This window comes from Brachycentrus maculatus, unplaced genomic scaffold, assembly GCF_059751285.1.
Source record: "Brachycentrus maculatus isolate JH-2025_06_01 unplaced genomic scaffold, ASM5975128v1 h1tg000236l, whole genome shotgun sequence".
Lineage (NCBI taxonomy): Eukaryota > Metazoa > Arthropoda > Insecta > Trichoptera > Brachycentridae > Brachycentrus > Brachycentrus maculatus.
The window spans coordinates 180022-204199 of NW_028280987.1; the positions used below are offsets into that span (position 1 = coordinate 180022).

The 24178-nt window shown below is 36.1% G+C and overlaps 4 protein-coding genes and 1 pseudogene across 6 annotated transcripts; 2 read left to right on the top strand and 3 right to left on the bottom strand.

The window, feature by feature from the left end:
* The first annotated feature begins 872 nt into the window (after positions 1-872).
* Positions 873-6108, top strand: LOC148306591 (uncharacterized). The gene is made up of 4 exons (XM_088264689.1): positions 873-1232; positions 2510-2848; positions 3445-4557; positions 5197-6108. Exons 2-4 carry the CDS (start codon positions 2542-2544, stop codon positions 5589-5591), a joined length of 1815 nt encoding a protein of 604 aa, XP_088120815.1. The 5' UTR covers positions 873-1232; positions 2510-2541; the 3' UTR covers positions 5592-6108.
* Positions 6109-9465: 3357 nt separating this feature from the next.
* On the bottom strand, positions 9466-13142 carry LOC148306592 (uncharacterized). Its single transcript, XM_088264690.1, has 2 exons — positions 12164-13142; positions 9466-11701 (listed from the first exon to the last, which is right to left on the bottom strand). Exons 1-2 carry the CDS (start codon positions 12558-12560, stop codon positions 10725-10727), a joined length of 1374 nt encoding a protein of 457 aa, XP_088120816.1. The 5' UTR covers positions 12561-13142; the 3' UTR covers positions 9466-10724.
* A 2582-nt stretch (positions 13143-15724) lies between these two features.
* LOC148306593 (uncharacterized) lies at positions 15725-17589 on the bottom strand. The gene is made up of 2 exons (XM_088264711.1): positions 17310-17589; positions 15725-16426 (listed from the first exon to the last, which is right to left on the bottom strand). The coding sequence occupies exons 1-2, from the start codon at positions 17479-17481 to the stop codon at positions 15873-15875; spliced, it is 726 nt and encodes a 241-aa protein (XP_088120837.1). The 5' UTR covers positions 17482-17589; the 3' UTR covers positions 15725-15872.
* LOC148306594 (uncharacterized) lies at positions 16483-17264 on the top strand (annotated as a pseudogene).
* A 2553-nt stretch (positions 17590-20142) lies between the features above and the next one.
* LOC148306595 (uncharacterized) lies at positions 20143-23743 on the bottom strand. 3 transcript variants are annotated; one of them, XM_088264700.1, is made up of 3 exons: positions 23601-23743; positions 23024-23413; positions 20143-21360 (listed from the first exon to the last, which is right to left on the bottom strand). In XM_088264700.1, the coding sequence occupies exons 2-3, from the start codon at positions 23403-23405 to the stop codon at positions 20312-20314; spliced, it is 1431 nt and encodes a 476-aa protein (XP_088120826.1). In that variant the 5' UTR covers positions 23406-23413; positions 23601-23743; the 3' UTR covers positions 20143-20311. The 3 variants fall into 3 exon arrangements, with proteins under 3 accessions (XP_088120826.1, XP_088120823.1, XP_088120825.1); XM_088264697.1 differs by having other exon boundaries at positions 23024-23445; XM_088264699.1 differs by having other exon boundaries at positions 23024-23457.
* Positions 23744-24178: the final 435 nt, after the last annotated feature.

The window sequence follows — 24178 nt, forward strand, 5'->3', positions numbered from 1 at the left end:
ATCTCATTCCATTTAAATTTGCCTTCACCGTGGATATTTGAATCGTGCTTCTAGAGCATGGGTCGGCAACCTGCGGCCCGCGAGACATCTTGGTGCGGCCCGCGAGATTCTCGCCGCAACGCACATGACGGACGATATCATACACAATCGAGTGAAAGGAAGCGAGAAAGGGAGCGAAGGGAATCTCATTGATTTTATTAAATACAATAAATGTCGTTAAAATATACACTTAGCGTTTTATTTTTAAAACTAAAATATTTGTACATAAATATTGTAAGTATACTTACTGCAAGTGCGGCCCGCACTGATCCCCATGAAAAATATTTGGCCCTTTTACAACAAAAGGTTGCCGACCCATGGTCTAGAGTGTTGTCGATTTACTGAAGAATGTGATTATTTGAATACGATGAAAGTAGGGTACAGGGGGGTAACAACCATCCTGATTTGTTTTTTTGTATGAGCTTTTCGTTGCCTGCACGAATTTTAAAAGCATGTTTAAACACGTACAACATTATTTGTGTGGGTATGTGTGTTTATAATATACTATATAAAGCTAATTATAATAATGTTTATACGTAAAAAAAGGTACTGTAAAAATTACATAACTAGTGCCATCTGTGTCGATGCAATCAAACCTTAAAGTCAAAGAATCGAACCGAAATGCTGTAATATTTGGGAGGTGTCAGAATCCGTCTCAAGGGGTGCTTTTCACACTTAAAATTTATCGCCTAGCAATCAGCCTTAAGAATTTTAAAATTCAGGTAAGTACTCTGTTTGAGAACTGGATAGGTACCGACTTAGATTCTTCCAAAACGGTGTAGTATTGTCTATGATAACTATTTTTTGTTTTTATAAATTAGCGTCTGTGATCTGTCAGTTGAGCTCACAAGCTCATTGTTTTATTATATTTAGTATTTCAACATACTAAGATTATTATTGAAATAGATACAGGGCTCCTTCTCATGAAGAAGGACTTTAAAAGTACTTGTGCGGATACACAATAACAACTGAATAAAATAAATTCAATACAATAACAATGTTTGTTAGAGCCAAAATCACTTGCAAACGAGTGTATAACATAAATAAAAAAAAACTCTGAACAGGTTTTAATGGCATGCACGTAGTATTAAGATTAACTGTTAAATCGTATCTGTTTTAACGTATGCGAGACGTGAAACATATGTGGCCAAATACGTGACGCGGATTCTCCCCTATAAATAAGAATTACAAAGGTAAGCGGTTCTTTCAACCTATCTAACGATATTTTTCAAAGTAGAGTCAATTTATTCCCTTTTATAGGCGAATAAATTGAAACGACGTGGTCATTTCCTATTGTATTATTTTCCGACATCTCAACATAAATGAAGGAGAATATGGAAGTCTGGGCATTTGCGTAGCTTACTGTGAAGTTATGAAAGGAACTTTCTATTTAGCAGAAACTCTTTTCTTTGTATTTGAAGTCTGAATCCTGGATTATAATCACATACATGAGAAACGCCAGAAAATATCCTTTTCATTTTGAAATTATGTCAGGTCCAAATGTAAACTGAAGATGAACGCTTAGCTTCCGAAACTAGTCGTCATAAAATAAACAAGTGGTAAAAAAACAAGTGTTTTCTTTAATAATTTCAACATGTCTTATCACAAAGTAAATGCCGAAACAATAAATAAAATATCACAATTATATAGTTAAAATGTAACTTTGTTTTAAAATCACTATAAATATTTTATTATAACATAATTATAATGTCAACCAGTTTCGAAGCTAACCGCTTCTTTATCAAGACTTAAGAAGAAGCGGTTAGCTTCGAAACCGGTAGACATTATAATTATGTTATAAAAAAAATATACAGTGATTTTTTAAAACAAATTTACATTTTTATTATAAAATGTAAAATCACAAAGTTAGTGCCTCAAATATAAATTATAAATAAAATATCCTGTTCATTTGATTATTTTAGCTTATAATTAGACCAGTTAATTCCTCTTCTTTGGTGTCAATCCTGGGGATTGGTCTGTAACAACAGATGACATCTCTTTCGCCATTCTCGCCTATTTTCGGAAGTACTCTTCAGCTCCTCATACGTCGAGCAGCCCATGTCTTCGTATAAGTCGCTTAGGTATTCGCGGCGTGGGCGTCCTCTGGCGTTTATTCCCTCGATCGTCCCCTCTTTTATTTGGTACAGGAAACCCTCCTGTCTCAGTACGTGGTCGATCCATTCGGCGCGTCTTTTGAAGATAGTCGTGAGTAGGGGCTTCCTTTCCTTGATCAATCGTAGCACCTCGTCGTTGGAGGTGTGGTCTCTCTAGGATATCCCGAGAATTCTTCTAGATCCACATCTCCAACACATTCAGCCTATTCAGTTTTTATGTACAACAATTTGAATGAGTCCAAATACTTGTACACAAATCTGGCTTGTCTCCAATTAACAGTAATCAATTAGTTCAGATGTCATAAAATAATATAAAACCACACTCAAAATGTATTTACTATTGTGTTTATTTGCAGGTTTATTGAATGACAGTTTGAAGATTGAACATATGATGGAGTTTGAATGCAAAACCGAACCAAGAACAGCCCATACTGGAGAAAGGACAGATTCTATAGGCAACAATGTGCCACATTTTACCATAAAGGAGGAGGTCATTTATACAGAGGTTCCTATTATCAAGACGGAACCGCATAGTAGTGATGAAGAAGGACACATTCTCTACACTAAACATGGTATTGCAACTAAACCAGAACCAGAGAGCAATGTTGAAGTTAAACACGAAGTACTGGATATTCCGTATCCTGAAGTCAATCAAGAGTGTGAACAGACCCCCAGTAATATTGATCGAGACTCTAGTAAGTATATCTGTCGATAGCTCTACTGTCCTTTCATATTTATTTTACCTCTGATTTATTTATATTCATATTTATTTTACCTCTGGTTTATATTTAGTTAGCAAACATAACAACTTGAGGTAAAATAACTGTAGATTCACTGTAGTGAGTGTTTTTGACTAGAATTTTCACTCATGAATTACATTAAACTGTAGTAACTTTTAACACAAAGAGTAAAGAGTCTGAGTTCTATTTAACATTAGAATCCTGACTGTCCATCAAACATCCCCCCTTAGTTTTTCCCTCTACCCCCTTCCTTAAACTTCCCATAAAGAACCTTGTCATCATCAGGGTTTAACATGTACTCTAAAACATTGTAATATTCATAGTTAGGTGAGTGGGCGAGTTTAAGAAATAAAGTTAGGTTTGGATTGAGAGAGGTGGGGATGTGGAATTTTTATTATTGTTATAAATTGTGAGGTTATTTATTTCATCAGATACATTTAAAAATATATAATTGTTAAGTTAGCTAAAAATCGTTGTAACACTATAAAATCATTAATACTCTAAATTGATTTATTTATTTCAATTTCATTTCACGTATTTCTTTGTTTTAGATGAAAGCCGCACCAGAAATAAAATTTCTAAAGACAAACCGTTCAAATGTCCAACTTGTGAATACAGATGTTCAGAGAACTATCGTATAAAAATACACATGTTAACTCACACAGGCGAAAAACCCTTCTCATGCTCAATTTGTGATTTTAGATGTTCACTAAAAAGCCAATTACAAAAACACACGATAATCCACACTGGTGAAAAACCGTTCTCGTGCACAAGTTGTGAATTTAAATGTTCTCGGAAAGCGTATATAAAAATACATATGTTAACTCACAGTGATGAAAAAAGATTCTCATGTGCAGAATGTGAATACAGATGTTCTCGAAAAGGGGATTTAAAGAAACACATTTTATCACATACAGGGGCAAAACCATACTCGTGCCCAAAATGTCAGTATAAATGCGCTATTAAAAGTTACATAAAGACGCACATGTTATGTCATACTAATGAAAAACCTTACAAATGTCCCGAATGTGAGTTTAGATGTTCGCAGAAACGATATATAAAAATACACATGACAACTCACACCGGCGAGAAACCGTTCTCATGCTCCAAGTGCCAGTTTAAATGTTCTTCGAAAGATAATTTAAACAAACATATGTTGACTCACAGCGTTGACAAACCGTTTTCATGTCCAGAATGTGCACACAAATTTTCACGAACGGGAGATATGCGGAAACACATTTTAACTCATACCGGCGAGAAACCGTTTAAATGCCTAGCATGTGAATATAGGTGTTCGCAAAGAGTATATTTAAAACGACACATGTTAACTCACAAAAGTGAGGAACCATTCCTGTGCTCTAGTTGTGAATTTAGATGTTCAGAAAAAGCAGAATTTATGAAACACACGTTAACTCACTCTGCCGAAAAACAAGAGTGTGATAATTTTACAAGGTGCATTGAAAGTGGTGGAGATGTGTTATTTTCTGCTGTAGATAATGAGATTTTACATCCAGAAGTTCCCATTATCAAGGCGGAGCCAGGAACCGATCCCGAATTAGGTGAGGTCTTCTATGCTGGAAAATACAAGGTGCCAAATACACCCGGGACCAGTACTGATCATTCTTTTCCAGATGTAAAACAAGAAACCTTGGAATCTCGTGACGGTAATATAAATTATATGTTAGATGTACTGTTTTTTTAAACGAAACAATGTAGATATTCGCATGTATATATTTTTAGAGAATGTTAGCTATTTTTGCAGATTACTATTTTAACAATTTTTCTTACTATTTCAAAGAAATTTACAAAAATATCTCAAGAAGGAGTTGTACATTATTAACAGAGCTGATCGAAACTTCGTTGGATCGATAACCTTCGAAGAATCGATAACCTTAAAAAAAGGTTTATCGAACGGTCAAAACAAATGATAGGCTGCAAAGGGGATCGATAGTAATCACCAAAACCTAAATTAGTTTAAACTTTTTTTAACATTTATCCAAAATTGGTTTTCTAACTATGAACAGTATTCATATTTTTACATTAAAAATATAGATTTTAATAATGTATTCCGTTACGCTTTAAAATTGTCATTATGTATTTAAGATATATGCATAAGTAATTCCTTTATTTTGTGAATGGTAAATAAACACCACATTCTTAAAGATCATCGATAAATCACTGACAAAAATAAAAAGGGACTTGTTTTTACTTCATTTACACATTTTGCACTTAAATAGTTGTTTGTCTAAAAAAAAATACTGTGAGAACTATTTTCCGTTGCATTGAAAGTTATCTTTTTTCAGATCTGAAGAGGACAATTAAAAAAATAACTGACGAGAAACCATTTTCGTGTTCACTTTGCAAATTTAGAACTTCACAGGAGGTTTATTTAAAAAGGCACATGTCGAATCATACTGGTGAGAAACCGTTCTCATGCACAAGCTGTGAATACAGATGTTCAGAGAAAAGAATTTTAAAAAGACACATGTTAACTCACACTGGCGAGAAGCCGTTCTCGTGCACAAGTTGCGAATCTAAATTTTCACAAAAGTGCCATTTAAAGACGCACATGTTAACTCACACTGGGGAGAAACCGTTTTCGTGCTTGCATTGTGAATTAAGATTTAAACAGAAAAGTCATTTGAAGATACACATGGAAACTCACCACGAACAACTGATAGCTGTTAAAAAGAATTGATACCTTTTTTATTTCTCAATTGAGATGAAGAAGAATATGGAAGTCTGGGTATTTACAGGACTTATGACCTGTCATAGGCTGGTTAAGTGATCACTTTACACACGTTTGTTATGCGAGGCATCACTGTACCACAAAATACAAATAGATATAACAAAATATTTTTAAACGAATGATAGTAAACAAATGTATGAGGCGAATGTAGTTGGTAAAAAGCAGAGGAAGTCCGAAGTAAACATGGCGTGATCAGGTATTTCAAATACTTGAAAGTGGTCGGAAAGGAGTCGGAACAATTGGCGGGTATGAATAAAGAGATGCATGAATGAAGAAGAGGCGAAAATTGTTTGCAAAGACAAATCGGTGTTCTATTCTCTCTGCCTAGCCCTGCGGAGAAGCGGTGTGATGGTCAGTTAGTTTTTCATTAGTGACATCATTAGGCATAAATTGTCATTATGGATTTGTATATACTTACTAACGAAATGGAATAAATGTAAGATATAATAAAGAATGAACCTGAAAAGGACCTTCTTTGTCAACTATTGTTAAATATAATTTGGCACGGTATGCTGCCCCCCAATAAAGAAAAAAATCACTTTCGGGGTTAGCTGCTAGGAAATAATTATGAAGGAATTTATAAATTAACTGTAATAATATTATGAGTATAAAAATGATATTACGAAAAATTCCACCGAAACCGTAGTATGATCCACTCGCGAGTTATTTTCCGACTGACCGTTAGAGTTTTGAATTACCTAAAGTCTAAGTGACTCTGAAATCTAGCTACGTCTTATGCAACACCGCTTATCATGGCCGTACTTAGGTTTCAACTTTATATAAGATTTAAGTTTTGTACTGACATTTATTGGTGGAACTGCATTTTATAGAATAAAATAACTATGTAATTTTTTCCACATTAATTTTAGTTGACCAGCAACCGAGTTTCGTCGTAACCGACATCGTCAGACTGGGGTCTTACGATATCGGTCAAATGAAATGGAAAAAAAATACATAGTTGTTATTTTATTATATAAGTTTTATGGCCCATGCCTACTTCTGGGTGGATTTACTCTTTAAGGTGGAGACTGACCGGAGCATTTCGTCGTAACATCGCTCGCGGCGAGCATCACCGAGCATCCGAAGCTATGGATGGAGCGCTCGGCTCGGTGTACTGATTGCCTGAATGCTCGCATCGTGACGTGTTACGTTACGACGAAATGCTCCGGTCAGCCTTCGCCCTTAGAGACCGACACTGTCGCTTGTACGTTGCGGCGAGCGGTACGAGACGGTTGGAGTGGGAGAAAGGCTTTCGGTGGAAATACACGGGTCTCGTTTGGTGGACCAATTAAATATACGAACAGTCATTAAATAAAGCAAGTAATCACTACAAGAAATCACTTTGGAAACTAACCACTCATTTGACTCTCATACACTTAAATTATTACACTCTGTTACAAATAAAATAATCAATATACTTGGGAGAGATGTGATGAAAGGTCTATTATCGATTATGTCGTCATTGACTCTAGATTGAGATCCGCCACAGTAGACACAAGAGTGTTCAGGGGGGCCGAAATGGAAACAGATCACTTTTTGGTAGTTTCAAGAGTGATTCTGTTCCAAGGGTGGAGGGCCAAAACGAACAAGGTGGCGGCTCCTTCTAGAGTCAAAGTAGAAAAGCTACAGAATGATGACATAAGAGTTAAGTTTGAAACAGACGTATGCAACAGGTTGATTGCGGAAGATGTAAATGAACTTAGTATAAATGAAATGTGGGAACATCTGAAAGGTAGTGTGTGTGAATCCGCAAAGGTAGTGTGTGGTACAGCGGTACAAGGAAGGAAAAAAGGCGATGCGTGGTGGGATGATGATGTTAAGGATTTAGTGAAAGAGAAGAAGAATGCGTGGTTAAAGTGTTTGGCAGTGAGGAATAAAAGCTCCGCTGAGTATGAATCGGTTAAAAAAGTATACAAGGATTGTAAAATGAAAGTTAAGCAAGGGGTGAGTGAACGAAAACGTTTGTTGAGGAAGGATGAAGGAGTAAAAATGACAAAAAATTTCCAAGAAAATATAAAAATTTTCTGGAAAGAAGTCAAAAACTCCCGAAGTCTAAGCTTGAATGTATGTACGAAATCGATTGCAGCGAAAGACGGAAAAATGGTGACGAATGAAAAAGATATAAAAGAGAGATGGAAAGAGTATTTCGAGGAGGTGTATGAAACACATACGATTAATAACGTTAGTGACGTAAGTACATTTCCCCGAATATGTGTGAATGATGTTTCAAGAGAGATAAGTATGGAAGAAATTAAGAATGCCACTAAGTCTTTGAAAAATGGAAAGGCTCTAGGATTCGACAATTTTGCCGCAGAATACGTCAAGAATGGTGGCGAAATAGTTCTCACATGGTTGCATAGGCTCTTTAACCGTTGTCTGGAGGAGAGTTATACTCCGGTGGATTGGAGAAGGGCAGTTATAATGCCTCTCTACAAGGGTAAAGGTTCTAGGGTGGAATGTGGGAACTATAGAGCAATCAGTCTATTGAGTGCTGTTGGCAAGATGTATGGTCGAATCCTTATTGAAAGAGTGAGAACCATAACAAAGGACAAAGTGTGGGATGTCCAGAGTGGATTTATGAATGGGAGAGGATGTACGGATCAAATTTTTGCCTTGCGCAACATTACTGAAAAGTTTTTGTCCAAAAACCAAAAGCTTTTCTGTGCTTTTGTGGATTTGCAGAAAGCGTATGACCGAGTTGATAGAACGAAGCTATGGAAGGTGTTATCTGAGTATGGGGTAAGCAGTAAACTTATCCAAGGCATAGCATCCTTGTACGAGGATAGCACTGCATGCATAAGGGTAAGTGGTTCATTTTCATCCTGGCTTAGCATCTCTAAAGGTGTTAAGCAGGGATGTGTAATGTCACCGTGGCTGTTTAACCTATACATGGATAATTGCATGAAAGAACTGAAAGATTTAAATGTTGGAGCCAGAATGAATAATTTGACTGTCTGTTGCCTTTTGTATGCTGACGATGCTGTTCTTCTTGCCGATAGCAGAGAAGACCTGCAGGCGTTGGTGACAAAAGTGTATAATGTGTGCAAGGAAAGTGACTTATTGATGAATGTTAGCAAATCTAAGATTATGGTTTTTGAAAGAGAAGAATGCAGATCTGAATGTGAAATATTGGTAAACGGAGAGATTCTGGAACAGGTAGATGATTTCGTGTATTTGGGTAGTATGTTTTCTAGGGATGGAAAGATTGATAAAGATATAGAAAGGAGAGTGAATGCTGGGAACAAAGTGAACGGTGCACTGAAATCAGTTATAGCAAATAAAAACCTATCAGCGGAAGCTAAACTGGCAGTGCACAACGGAGTCCTGGTTCCAACTCTAATGTATGGAAGTGAAACATGGAGTTGGCAAAAGAAGGATGAAAGTAGACTGAATGCAGTCGAAATGCGATCTCTCAGAAGAATGTGTAACAAAACGATGTATGATAGATGTGCGAATAGTGAAATAAGGAAAGAATGCAAAGCTGAGATAAGCATTATCGATAAAATTAAGAAAGGTGTGTTGAGATGGTTTGGACATGTAGAACGAATGAGTGAGGAAAGAACGGTGAAACAAATTTATGAGGCGAATGTTAGCGGGAAAAGAAGCAGAGGAAGACCGAGAAAAACATGGCACGATCAGGTATGCCAAATACTTGAAAGTGGTCAGGTTAGGAGTCGTAACAATCGGCGGGTATGTATGAGGAGATGCATGAACGTGGAAGAGGCGAAGAATGTTTGCAAGGACAGAGTGGTGTGGCGCTCTATTCTCTCTGCCTACCCCTGCGGGGAAGCGGCGTGATGGTTAGTTAGTTAGTTTTTGTTACAAATAAAGGTTAAGTGATGAAGAATTTTGAAATACATAAAAATTTTAATTAAGATAAAACATTAATTAATAATATACTGTTTCAAAATACGTCACCATTATTATCAATGTTTCCTTTTACCCCCCTCCCTTTATTTATTAACCTACAAATACACCTAAATACATTTTTGTTCGTTAGTTTTAATTTGTACCAGAAGATGAAAACATGTCGTCTTTCGAAACTAGTCGTAAATATATAAATAAAACTCATTAAAGTGGTTTATTCAAGTGTTTAATTTAATAAAATATTCACTACGAGCACTAAGAAACTAGCATAGCACCGGTCTCTGAGAAGTTAAAACCGAAGAGCAACGGAGCTATGCCAAGAACCGGTTTCTAGTGGCGAACACTTCAGAATAAATTTAAAAAATGAGTTTTATTTGTACATCACACCTGTTCTACACATCCATCTCGACCTTCGCTGAATCAAGCGGTCCTTACAACACTTCGCTCACTGCTTTCAAAAATATATCAAAAATCGTAAATTTTCAGTCGTGCATGTTTTCGGAATGCCCAGAAAATGTTTTATATCCCAGCAAAAGCGGCATATTTTTAACTTAATATATACCCGCTACAGGGCAGAAAGTGTTGTTTTTGCATAAAAATGGTTGGCTGAAGGTGCGGCGGTCTTCTATCAAGGCTAAGATCCCTTAGGATGGTAACTAACTCCCTTTCAGTATTACCTTAATGCACCACTAACAGGATCTTTGAAAACATAAGTAATCATTTTTATTCGAATTTGCGTGGTAATGAAAGTCCAGTTAAGAGCGCTTTTGTAATTATTATTAAAGATTTACAGTTTCACAGTTATAAAATTAATAACTTAAATATTTTTTTTAAAACATCTATGTATTCAACCGAAAATAATTTAATAAAGCATACATACTTAATCTAAGGAATTAAATTCAAACAATAAGGAATTGATTTTACTGACATCAATGGGAATCATAATTTATATAGTTTACAATACATTATTATTTTGATGAAAGCGTCACTAAGCAGAACCCGTAATGCGACGTAAATTTATATTTTTTAAAATATATATCTACGTTTAATAAATAACACGGTATCATTAATTAATTATTTAAATATCTGTTGCCTTTTGTATGCTCACGATGTTGTTCTCCTAGTCGATAGTAGATAATACATGCAGGCGATGGTGCCAAAGGTATATAAAATGTGCAAGGAAAGAGATTTACTGATGAATGTGTAGCAATACTACTACTTGGAATGAGTTAGCATGTGTATTTTAAAGTATCTCTTTTGAATGCATGTAAACTTACATTGTGAACATGAAAACGCCTTCCCAGTGTGAGTTGAAATGTGCGTTTTCAAATAGCTTTTTCTGGCACAGGTAAAACTACATCGCGAGCAAGAAAACGGTTTCTCGCCAGAATGTGTTATTATGTGCCTTTTCAAGTTGCTCATGTCGGAGCACGTAAACTTACACTTTGAACATGAGAATGGTTTCTCACCGGTGTGAATTAAACTATGTTTTTTCAAACTACTTTTCAGCGCGCACGTAAAACTACAATGGTGACATGAGATGGATTTCACATCGGAATGAGTTGTCATATGTCTGTCCAAATGACTTTTCCGTGCGAATGTTGATTTACATTGCAAACAAGAGAATGGTTTTTCCCCGGAATGCGTCAAAATGTGCCTCTTTAAGTATCTTTCCTGCGCGCAAGTAAATGTGCATTGTGAACAAGAGAAAGGTTTCACTCTAACGTGGGTTAAAACATGCGTTTTCAAATGACATTTTCTAGAGCTTGTAAAGTTGCATTCTGAACAAGAGAATGGTTTTTCGCCAGTATGAGCCAAACTATGTCTTTTCAATTGAGTTTTTTGTAAACACGTGAAATTACAATGCGCACACGAGATTGGTTTCTTGTCAGAGTGAGTCAGAATATGTACTTTTAAACGACTATGGGATGTACTTGTGAAATCACAATGTGAACAAGATAGAGGCTTTACATTGTGAGATAAAACATGTCTCTTAAAATTGCTTTTATCTGCGCTTGTATATTTACATTCTGAACATGCATGTAGTTTCTCCATAGACGGAGTAAGAATATAACATCCCAAGTCACTTTTGCTTGTCAACTCAGCGTAAGACGAAGACGATAAGTTATCTTGAGAATTAGATGATCGATTCGTTGTCTTATCAGAATATAATGGTTTCTGGTCCTTTCCACCTGAAACAATATAATGGAGTACACATGTAAATAAGATTTTCTATGATTCCCACATGCCTTACATTATATTGCATAACTATATTAAAGACACTTTCACACATAGAAAAGTAAAGTTACTTTAGTAAATACTGTAGTCAATATAATATGCGTTGTTGATCAATATCAGCGTAAGGGTGAGTACTTAAACATCATAATTATCAAAAACACCCCCTTCATTACATTTTTAATACTAAGCACATAGGCCGCCAGATGGCAGGTAATAGGAATAACTATGATAAGATGAGAAGAGACGGGGAGAATTTTAAAGGATTTGTTTTATATATAAGATACTGTAGACTGAGATAAATGCCCGAGACCGGATAGTTCAAACGTTCCCTTGTAACAATACAACATTGGAATTTTAGCGTGTGATGGAGTGCTCCATTCATTATTGGGTGTGGAAAAAGGATAAGGCGAACTTACTAGAGAGAGAAAATGCTAAATGTTCTTGTTTAACATCCGGATAAAAATCGTCTGCTTCAATGTTGTCCGAATCATTATGCATTTCCCCCACGTAGTACGGTGCTGCACTGGTTCCCGGTGTGCCTGGCTTCTCGGTTATGTATTTCCCATCGTTGAGAACATCATCGTATTCAGAATCAGAACCTGGTTCCACCTTGATGATAGGAACTTCTGGGTAAATAAACTCCTTTTTTACACCTTCGCCAGAGTGTGGAATATTACTAATAACGTCATCGGACTCTGGTTCACTCTTCAGCAGTATAACGGGGCATGTTGCCACCACGATGTCCCCAGTTCGGACGAATTCCCCTTCTACATCTCCAGATTCTACCTTGATCTGCTCTGTAGCGAGATCCATGAGTGAATGAACACTATGTATTTTTTTAATTACCTAACGTCCAGGTGACTCTGCTGAAATCTAGCTAAGGCTTAAGCAACATCGCTTATCATGACCCTACTCAGGATTCAACTTAAGATTTATAGCTTATGCCTACTCGTGAGCGGATTTACTTTTTATGTTTAAAGTTACTTTAATTTAATGTAATTCATTAGTGAAAATTCTAGGCGAAAACACTCGCTATCTCGCTAGAGGCATGAGTTTATACTAATGAACACTAAGAGGTGTACTCTGTACTATAGTATTGCGTTTGGACTACACTTAAAACCCGAACAACTATTATATTAAAGTGAAAAGCACTAATAACAATCACTTTAGTTATTTATAAACCATTATGACAACTGACACTTCAGTGTAAAAAAATACAAGTTGCCATAGACAATATAGCACCTACCTGATGGATTTCGGCACTTTACTTATTTATTTCGAAACATATTACATACCTAAATCATATATACATATAATATTCCCGATGAGTAATTTCTATTTCTCATTTTGGGACATGGGATTAAGGTTAACAAGACTGGAACACAAATAATAAAGTAACAAAAGTGTTTTTAATTTAAAATAATCAACATTATTTGCAGGGTAATCGAGATATCTTCGAGTTTTTTTTATGTTTAGTATAATCTAGATTTAAATCTATTCCTTAATTTTTTTACTACGAGCAATACTTACATGTCCCAGCTTATCTAAGTATCACTTAGTATACTTACATGAGCTGGGACATATAGTAAAATATATAAGCATATTCAATAACAACAAGTCTAAATTAAACAAACCATCATGCGGACATGGGTAGGCGATAGGCTGAGGGTAGAACCAACACCACTTAGTCTCTGTAAACATTATTCGCCTTGTTCACGTTCATTATACATACCCATCGAATATTCCGACTCTTCTTCTGTCATCATGCCAAGCCTTTTTTGCTTCCCAACTCCATTCATCTAATAAGGATGTTTTTAAACGTTTGTACTCACTCCTTCGTTCCACACATCCAAACCATCTCAAACCTTTCTGGGTTTGAAGCGATGATGAAAAATTATATCCACATAAACAAAGGTAGGAAAAATACTGTGGTATAAGGATCGTAATATATACATATCGTACCATTTACATTGAAAACTGACCATGTGTATATGTCGCTCACTCCTTTCAAGAACGTCATAAATCAAAAAACTAGATTTTTCAGAACATTTTTAAAATTTAAAAATATTATACAATAAATTAAAAATAAATATCAAGCCACTTATTGAACTTTTTAATGCGCAACAGATCTTTTTAGGTAAAACCTGAAGATTTTTTCTCCATTTGAAAAATATTTAGTATTTTTAAAAAAATAATAAAACAAAACATTTTCTTCAAAATGCAAAAACAGCACATTCTGCCCTGTAGCGGATAAATATTAAGTTAAAAATATACCTCTTTTGCTGGGATAAAGTACATTTTCTGGGCATTCTGAAAACATGCACAACTGAAAATTAACGATTTTTGATTTATGACGTTCTTGAAAGGAGTGAGCGATGTATGTAATAGAAAGTCAGAAAACTTATTCAAATTAAATAATTTAATTAATTCTTGTGATAAAGTATAAAATACTTTGTTCACGTTAGTAAACAAGTTATGATGAGAAGAGCATTAAAGATTTTAATAAAAAGTAATTATTAACGATAAAGATAAACGCAGTGCCTTATGGTGGGGACTGACCGCAGCCATTTCGCAGGTCGTAACGTAACACGTTACGATGCGAGCATTCGGACAGTCAGTACAGCGAGCCGAGCGCTCCATCCATAGTTTCGGATGCTCGCTGATGCTCGCCGCGAGCGATGTTACGACGAAATGTGGAGGTCAGTCTCCACCTTTATATATAGATCATTGAGATCGAATAGGGGGTTAGATTTTTTAAAGGTATAATCAATTGAAATGATGTTGCATTAATATAAATTTATTCAGTAAATACATAAGTATAATCATATTTATATAACGATAATGATTATTTTACAAACATTTTATGCTTGATATTTCTAAATAAACATATTTGATAATAACAACTTATTTCTAATAAAAGGAAACAAAAAAGGATTTTTATTTATACCAAGTACAAGAATATAACGTACACAATACCATTTAAAATTGTTCATTCCTAAACGTATTAATTTCCGACGTTTCGACATATAGTGCTGATTTTAAGATGTGTGAAAAAAGAATTTAAAAAAATTCAGAATCTACTCCTTTCCAAAATCGTTATATATGTATTTATTACAAGCAATGTATTCATTACTGCATCAAACTTTTATAGAGTGTAGTGCACAAAAGCGCTTGCGCACTACACGGAATTAGACTGTCCGGCAGTCTGTTTTTTACGTCCGGTGTAGCATGAAAAAACGGACGAATGGCTTGTGCACTTGCCCGTCTTTACGATCGTTTTTTGGATCGGTGCGGCGCAGTATAGGCGCTTGTGCACTGCACGGAATTTTACCGTCCGGCAGTCCGGTTTTTTAAAAATAAAAGCGACTACGACAATTCAGCGTGATCGAATTCACACGCACCGTGATCGCGCACTGATTTGAAGAAAAAAAAGACAAAAGCATAAGCCATTCCAAGCCAAGTATCCGTTTTATCATGCTAACCGGACTGCAGGACGGTAAAATTCCGTGTAGTGCACGAACGCCCTACAGCTCTCTATGAAACTACACATCACGCAAGCGTAATTACTCCTGCGTGACGTATGGTTTCTACGTACTTATGCTAGGAACGATGAGTTTCTTGGAGCGTCGGCAGTTCCTTGCTTTATTAAATATTTTAAATATATTCATATTTAAAAAGCATTCTGGGTTCATCCCCTTATAAATAAAAGGTATCTGACAGGGTCATTTTACATAAACTACAATAAATTGAGGCAGGACGGAAGATTTTATTTAAAAACTACTATCGGATGTCTACAGCTGCTTATGATTTTTGCTATGTTGCTTAAGCGCGTGGATCAAAACGCATGATACAAAATAAAGGCTGTGTGAACCACCAAATGAAATACTTGCTGTAACATTATAAGGTAAGTGTGTACAGTATTTTGAGTGAGCGAGAGGCGGAGTGAGTAGACTGGTGTACACGGCTAGAGTAAATAGTAGAGTACTCTACCTTTTTTTCTACAGTCTACGTTGGTATAGATTGTAGTATAAGTAGTACTCTACCCGTGTAAACTAGGCTTTTGCAAGATACATATCGCGTTTCTGGAATTAAGATATATAGTGTAAACAAAAAACTAACCTAAAATTAAGATTCAGGAAGCAATGGCGATGATGACGCAGAGCTGAACGAAGATGCTCGAATAGGATTCGTATATTTGCGAAGCAGCTGCATCACGTCGATTCTGAACTCTAGTCTGTCATCTTCGCGTATGCGTTTAATGGCTGGCAAAATAGACATCAAAAATGCTTTATCATCATCTTTATATTCATCCTTTCGTGGCTCATGACGTTGAAGCGCCTTTAACATCTCCACATCACATGGATTCAATATTCTTTTCCGGTTCTGAGTTAGTGACGTTACAGGCTGAATTCTGGATGAAAATGAATCATCTTGATAGGACCCTGGCGTAGAAATTGGTGGCGTAGAAATTAGTGCCGCTGGCATACCTGGTCTGGATTCGTTGTCACTATCTTGAGAGGAATTGTTAGAGATAGTCGAATCCTCTTTAATATTTTTTAATAAAAATATCAAATATTTGTGATAAATATATGGCTTTCTCTGGGCTTTCCCAGATTTCATTCTAAGAGATTTAATGAAATAGTCTCTCGTGTTATTCCATTTATTGATGATAGTATTAACTGAAATAAAAAAGTAATGAAATAATGTATTTGTTACAGGTACTTAGCCAAAGGAAATACGTTCAGCGATATGTTTTATAACTACCATTTGGTTATTAAAACAATAAGTGAAATAATCAGTTTAGTATGCAGTACAATATGGGATAAGTTAAGCAGTGAATTTCTCGCACCACTGAGTACAGATAACTGGAAATCAGTGGCAAGTGAATTTCAAGCCAAAGTAAACTTCTCAAACTGCTCAGGTGCCGTGGATGGAAAACACATACTAATTAAGAACTTACCCTCTGCTGGGTCTATGAATTATAACTATAAAGGCTACTATTCCTTAGTCCTTCTAGCAGTGACCGGTTATAACTATAAATTAGTGTTTGTCGATATAGGAGCTCATGGACTATTTTTCAGCTACGATGTTTAATAAGCTACTGACTGAGGGAAGATTACAAGTACCTAATCCAACTCCTCCGCATCCTTCTCTAAACTACAGCATGCCATACGTTTTAGTGGGCGATTAAACCTTGGACCTTATGGTGGAAAACATACCTATCGACTGTCTCGGGCACGCAGATATGTGGAATGTACTATTGGTATATTGGCAAAGTAGTAGCGCATACTTCATCGTCCACTAAACGTATCGAAATAATTTAGTGAAGACATAGTCAAAGCATTTTACACAATATTATTAGTGAAAGAGATTAGTACACACATAATGACATGTTCGTACGTGTTAATCACAACGGTTTGCAAGATATTCCCATCGCTACCAATAACGCCCAGGCGGGACGAACACCTAACGATATAAGAAACAATTTCGCAGAAGTCCCGCTGGATCCGTGCCATGGCAAATGTCAAAAATTTAAAACAAATTAATTAAATAAGTACTTACGTATGTCGTCTTTCTTTCTGTCATCAAAGCCCTCGTATTCCGGTTCGAAGAATAAACAAATTTCTCGCCATGCATCGTTTCTCTTATTTCTGTTTTTATACGCATCAATAGTTTTATCCCATAAACATGGTTTAGATTCAACAAGTTGAATAAGCGTAAAATTGTCGTACATGATTGTGAACTCGATCGCGCCAAACTGTCAAACTTCGTGGTCGCTTTTATTTTAAAGAAACGAGCGAGGCGTGCGGCGCGAGGGCAGGTTGTTGAGGAAGTGAGGGAAGGGGCAACGCAGTGTCCGGTCCGTGCGCCCCCCTCCCCCGCACCCGCCCCGTGAAATCGTAAGAGTAAAAACCGGTCCGGAATGGGGAAAAGTAAAATTCCGTACGGTAAATTTACGTATAGTGCTCAAACTAGTATATACATTTATATGGCGTGCCATATCGGACCGTAAAAACAGAACTGACGGAAAATTCCTTGTAGAGTACAGGCGCCCTAAATGTGCATTGGCTGGCTTATTACTAAGAAGCAATATCAACCTACTAATAACAAACAATGACACAGGTCAAAGTTTATATCACAAACGAGTACAGTTGTTCGTAATTATGGGGCAGATGGTACTTGTATTTAAGTAAAAATGATAAAATTATATATTGCAATGAGTAGCAGTATGAAAACTCAATGAAAATAAGAAGAAAAAAACAGAAACAGCGATCATGTGTGGTATTGAGGGCGGAGCGGTGGTGGAAAACAAGGAAGGTATGATTAAATGAACAGTTAGGGTTTTAAGTGGTATTTCAGGACTTTCTTGAAGGTGTCGTTTCTGCGAAAATATAGTCACAACTACTGCATGAGAACGGTTTCTCAGCTGTATGAGTAAACATGTGTATTCTCAAGTGACCCTTTTGTGTACATCTAAATTCACAGTATGAGCGTAAGAACGGTTTCTCCCCCGTATGAGTCAACATGTGTATTTTTAAATGAGTTTTTTGTGAACATCTAAATTCACAGTTTGAGCATTCGAACGGTTTCTCACCCTTACGATTCAACATGTGTATTTTCAAATTCTTTTTCCTTCTTCTTCTTCTCCTTTTTTAGGACTAAGTCCTGTGATTCTCCGGTCCGCTCCTGGGAGGTGGAAGACCAGCTATCCCTCCATCGTTTAGGTGGTCTTTCTGGGGGTCTGATTCCGCTTATGCTGCTGTCCGCTGCTATCCTCACCACTCGATCCGAACTCGCTCTTCCCACATGATTTCTCCAGAAACGTCTTCTTTCTCTTCCCCATCGCACAACATCTTCAACATCGCAGATTTTTCTTATTTCAGAGTTTCTAGCTCTGTCGCGAAGTGTCAGGCCTGCAATGGGTCGAAGAGTCTTCATTTCAGAAGTCCTAATAAGGCTTTTTGTTCTGGCGGTGTCCGCTTTTGTTTCTGTGCCGTATGTCTAGATCGGTCTTACGCAGGTCTTATAGATTCTCACCTTACTCTCTTTCAGCATGTATTTATTTCTATATACAAATTTTTTAAAGCATCCAGCAACAGCAGAATCCTTTTTTGCTTGCTCTCTTACTTCATTGAACAGGTTATTGCTGCTGAACACTTCGACACCATAATACTTATTTTACGAATTGCATAACTTGCTCCATGATTTCATTATTAATTGCAAGTTTGCATCGTATTGGATGTCTCGTATTATCCTGAATTAGATGAACTGGAAATGGTCCCACTGTTCATTAGGCCAAAGTGTTAATGGGTAACTAACTATGTATTTGGAAGTGCAGAAATGCAGAACTACTTACATTTATAATCATTCTTCGTAAGTGAGAATCATTCACTAATAACAACAACCCACATGATACGGACAAAGTTTTCTGGATCATGAACCTATATAATCGAAATTCTTAATTAATTCTATATTGGAAACTTAAAGCCAAACACGATCTGCAACTTTTGGAGAAAAACATACTACAGTAATACTAATAAAATATAATACATAAACATAAACATGAGACAGTAATACTTGTCATAGACTTCATAGTCATGTATCCTCATAGTGGACCTACCGCCAATAATTCAGCCTAAAATGGTAAATAAAAAAATGCTTTCTAATGATTGTATTGTGTAAGAATTTGGAGTAATATCAATTAAATTTAAAGTAGTGGTTATAATGTTTTCAGTTTTATTTTTATTTTCTCTCTTGATCAAAGTAATGTACAATGGTATGATGTAGGTATAATGAACATTGGAAATCTTAAATAAAAACATTATTCATAACTTATCTTGTTTCCGTAACATCTGGTTGAAAGAGATTATTGCCAGATAAGAACGAAAACGATGGATAAAATAGGTTGTGAAAGATAATACAGTAGGAAGAATTAATGAATAAAAAAGGAGAATATCAATGGCTACGCCATTCAGGGTTGAATTTCCATACAAGATCATATACATTGTATTAAATTAAGGTACCAATTTTGTCCGCCTCCGTAGTGTAATGGTCAGCACGCTCGGCTACCATTCTGGAGGTCCTGGGTTCGATTCCCAGGGGGGTTCAAAAAAATACAAGTGATTTTCTCACTCTAATATTTATTTAATAATATACTGGACTGGTACCTGAAGCGGAGGGCTGATCACCTTTCCTTCATGTGTAAACGATCAAGATAACACTGCGTTTATATGAAGCAGTGCCCTATGCACCATTGGGGTGCGGATAAGGGTTTTATATTTTGTATATATTAAGGTACCAATTTTAATTAACAATCACCAAAATACATATTTTTTAAATAGTCGAGACCATAAAAATATGTGCCCATGAACGGCAGAAAATAAAACCAGTAAAATATTATGGAGATTTTATTAGTAAAACACATTCAAAACTTTGGTTCTTTTATCTCAAAACAGTCACTCTTAAACGTAACATTTCAATAGGGTTTGTGTCGAAATACTTAATCGAACATTACTCCTTATTTTTTGGGAATTTTCATTCAAATGGGCTGCATAAAAACGGTTCTACGAGTCTTGGTGAATTAACATGTGAAATCTTAAACTCCCTTTCTGTGAAGATCTATAATTACAAATTGTGCATGCGAAGGGTTTCTCACCAGTGTGAGTAAACATATGCCTTTTTAAGTCGCATCTCTGTGAACATCTGAAATCACAATCAGAGCACAAAAATGGTTTCTCACCAGTATGAGTTAACATATGTCGTTTCAGTGTTCCCTTCTCTGTACATCTATATTCACAATCTGCGCATGAAAAAGGTTTCTCACCAGTATGAATTAACATGTGTCTTTTTAAACCTCCTTGGTTTGAACATCTATATTCACATTGTTTGCAAGATATTGGTTTCATTTTAATTTTACTTGACATATCTCCTTTCAGACTACCCTTATGTGAACCTTTTAGTTCATGTTCGATGGATTTGAACGGTTTTTCGCAAATGTGAGTTAACATGTGTCTCTTTAAATCACCCTTCTGCGCACATCTAAAATCACAATCTGAGCAAGAAAAGGGTTTCTCACCAGTATGCGTTAACATATGTCTATTTAACGTTCCCTTTTCTGAAAATTTATATTCACAAATTTCACATGAGAACGGTTTATCACCACTATGGGTTGACTCGTGTCTTTTCAAAGATCTTTTTTCTGAACATCTATATTCACATTTTGTACAAGAAAATGGTTTTTCTCCAGTATGAATTAACTCGTGTTTTTTTAGTAGGTGTTTCAAGGAAAATTTCAATTCACAGATAGAGCATGAGAGCGGTTTATCACCAGTATGAGATAACATGACATGCCTTCTTAAATCACCCCTTTGTGAACATCTAAATGTACAATGTGAGCATGCGAAAGGTTTCTCACCAGTATGAGTTAACATATGTCTTTTCAAAGAGCCTTTCTCTGAACAAGTATATGCACAATTTGTACATGAATACGGTTTTTTGCCAGTATGAATAAACGTGTGTTTTTTTAAAGATCCAATGTCTGAAAATTTACATTCACATTCTTTGCACGGGAAAGATTTTTCGCCAGCTATTATATTTGAACATCTGTTCATATCTAAAAGAAAAACATTCATTAAAATGTGAACACGATACATAAAATTCATAAGCGATTAAAATCTCACATTTTCGAAACGATTCAAAATCAGTAAGATATGATATCATGCGATTCTTCAATCTCCAGTGCGAGCGGGTATGCAACCTATAGCGACTATTCCCCATTGCTTGCATATCATAATGTAAGCAATGAAGAATAGCAGCTTTTAGGTTGCAGATTGCCTTATGCATATATAGCGTCATTAATTAACAGTGGTCATTGAATGGTGCAAACGCATTTAGAAAACTTAATATATACCATGGAATATCGTTTCAGTTTCTTATGAACATATGTGTAACAGCGTATGACCGAGTTGATAGAACGAAGCTATGGAAGGTGTTATCTGAGTATGGGGTAAGCAGTAAAATTATCCAAGGCATAGCATCCTTGTACGAGGATAGCACTGCATGCATAAGGGTAAGTGGTTCATTTTCATCCTGGCTTAGCATCTCTAAAGGTGTTAAACAGGGATGTGTAATGTCACCGTGGCTGTTTAACCTATACATGGATAATTGCATGAAAGAACTGAAATATTTAAATGTTGGAGCTAGAATGAATAATTTGACTGTCTGTTGCCTTTTGTATGCTGACGATGCTGTTCTTCTTGCCGATAGCAGAGAAGACCTGCAGGCGTTGGTGACAAAAGTGTATAATGTGTGCAAGGAAAGTGACTTTTTGATGAATGTTAGCAAATCCAAGATTATCGGTTTTGAAAGAGAAGAATGCAGATCTGAATGTGAAATATTGGTAAACGGAGAGATTTTGAAACAGGTAGATGATTTCGTGTATTTGGGTAGTATGTTTTCAAGGGATGGAAAGATTGATAAAGACATAGAAAGGAGAGTGAATGCTGGGAACAAAGTGAATGGTGCACTGAAATCAGTTATAGCAAATAAAAACCTATCAGCGGAAGCTAAACTGGCAGTGCACAACGGAGTCCTGGTTCCAACTCTAATGTATGGAAGTGAAACATGGAGTTGGCAAAAGAAGGATGAAAGTAGACTGAATGCAGTCGAAATGCGATCTCTCAGAAGAATGTGCGACAAAACGATGTATGATAGATGTGCGAATAGTGAAATAAGGAAAGAATGCAAAGCAAAGAGATAAGCACTATCGATAAAATTAAGAAAGGTGTGTTGAGATGGTTTGGACATGTGGAACAAATGAGTGACGAAAGAACGGTAAAACAAATTTATGAGGCGAATGTTAGTGGGAAAAGAAGCAGAGGAAGACCGAGAAAAACATGGCACGATCGGGTATGCCAAATACTTGAAAGCGGTCAGGTTAGGAGTCGTAACAATCGGCGGGTATGTATGGGGAGATGCATGAACGTGGAAGAGGCGAAGAATGTTTGCAAGGACAGAGTGGTGTGGCGCTCTATTCTCTCTGCCTACCCCTGCGGGGAAGCGGCGTGATGGTTAGTTAGTTAGTTAGTTATATGTGTAACAGTATCTCGAGTGAAATGTACCCTGACAAAACTCAATGAGGGCTCGTAATTGAAAATTGCAATTTTTAATTGTGTGTTTGATGAGAAATAAATTAATAAAGTGACTTTCAAAACTATGCTTCGTAAATGCAATATGTTATTTATAGATGTTATCTGATGATTATTCATACAACTTACTAGAGTTGTTTTCGGCGCAACGAGATTTCAAGCATTCTTGTTTGATGTCAGGTATCTCAATTTCAGTGTAGTGTGATTTTGAACTAGTCTCTGGCACAGCCGACTCCTTGTTCCAGTATTCCCCAGCGTAGTGAATATGACCATATTCAAAAACAGTTCCTGGCTCTGCCTTGATAATAGGAACTTCAGGGTAGATAATAGCATTTTCTTTAGAAAAATGTGATGCATCTTCACCAGAGTGTGCAATATTACTAATATCACTATCTGGCTCTGGTTCGCACTTGACTATGACGGAGAATGTAGTGTTCTCAGTTCGGAGAATATCCTGTTGTTCATCGCCAGTTCCGAGTTCTTTTTTTACTTTCCCTCTCACTAGCTCCATCTGTTATACTAGATGATACAAATATAAAATCTTACTGCACCTGGAAATTACCCTTAATTTTTTAAACCATTACGGCGTCAGATTTTTATCGATAAATATATATGAATTATAAATAAATATAATTATTTGACAGTTTGAGATCTTCTTGCAACGTCATTAAATCTTGTGTGAGGCACTATAATGCTAAAGATATACCTTAATGGTTCTCCTTCAAATACAGGAATCTTTAATTTATTATAATAATACTCGTTGCACAAATACTCGTCCCGAATAATATCAAAGTTAAATTATTACATTCAGGAACAGTAAGCTCAACCGACCGACGCCATTTTGAAAGGAACTCATAGACAATATCCGCCATAGTCAATAATCCTTCATTCCAATTATCAAAGTAGGTACCTAGATATTTTTTCGTAATATCAACCTATTTATTATTGCGATATATAATTTGTTGACAGACAGGATCTTCCTATTAAACCTGCTATATTTGGATCCTTTATGGTGGGGACTGACCGGAGCCATTTAGTCGTAACGTAACACGTTACGATGCGAGCATTCGTATAGTCAGTACAGCGAGCCGTATCACATCGTTTTAAAATTGGAACAAGAGAACGCTTTCATACTAGTATCATTTACATCTAAAATTACAAACATAGCACGAATAACATTTTTCACGAGTCAACATGTGTCTTTTTAAATGCACTTTCTGTGAAAATTTTGATAAACAATTTGAGCAAAAGAATGGTTTCTCACCAGTATGAGTCCATATTCAC

What these genes read in the sequence shown, in the direction of transcription:
- LOC148306591 (XM_088264689.1), top strand. Translation starts at nt 2,542, where the DNA reads ATGATGGAGTTTGAATGCAAAACCGAACCAAGAACAGCCCATACTGGA. An exon ending in TAATATTGATCGAGACTCTA is followed by an intron (nt 2,849 to 3,444) that starts GTAAGTATATCT and finishes TCTTTGTTTTAG; the next exon opens with ATGAAAGCCGCACCAGAAAT. An exon ending in AACCTTGGAATCTCGTGACG is followed by an intron (nt 4,558 to 5,196) that starts GTAATATAAATT and finishes ATCTTTTTTCAG; the next exon opens with ATCTGAAGAGGACAATTAAA.
- LOC148306592 (XM_088264690.1), bottom strand. Translation starts at nt 12,560, where the DNA reads ATGGATCTCGCTACAGAGCAGATCAAGGTAGAATCTGGAGATGTAGAA. An exon ending in TTTAGCATTTTCTCTCTCTA is followed by an intron (nt 11,702 to 12,163) that starts GTAAGTTCGCCT and finishes ATATTGTTTCAG; the next exon opens with GTGGAAAGGACCAGAAACCA.
- LOC148306593 (XM_088264711.1), bottom strand. Translation starts at nt 17,481, where the DNA reads ATGTACGACAATTTTACGCTTATTCAACTTGTTGAATCTAAACCATGT. An exon ending in CAGAAAGAAAGACGACATAC is followed by an intron (nt 16,427 to 17,309) that starts GTAAGTACTTAT and finishes TTTTTATTTCAG; the next exon opens with TTAATACTATCATCAATAAA.
- LOC148306595 (XM_088264700.1), bottom strand. Translation starts at nt 23,405, where the DNA reads ATGGAGCTAGTGAGAGGGAAAGTAAAAAAAGAACTCGGAACTGGCGAT. An exon ending in TTGCGCCGAAAACAACTCTA is followed by an intron (nt 21,361 to 23,023) that starts GTAAGTTGTATG and finishes TTTTTCTTTTAG; the next exon opens with ATATGAACAGATGTTCAAAT.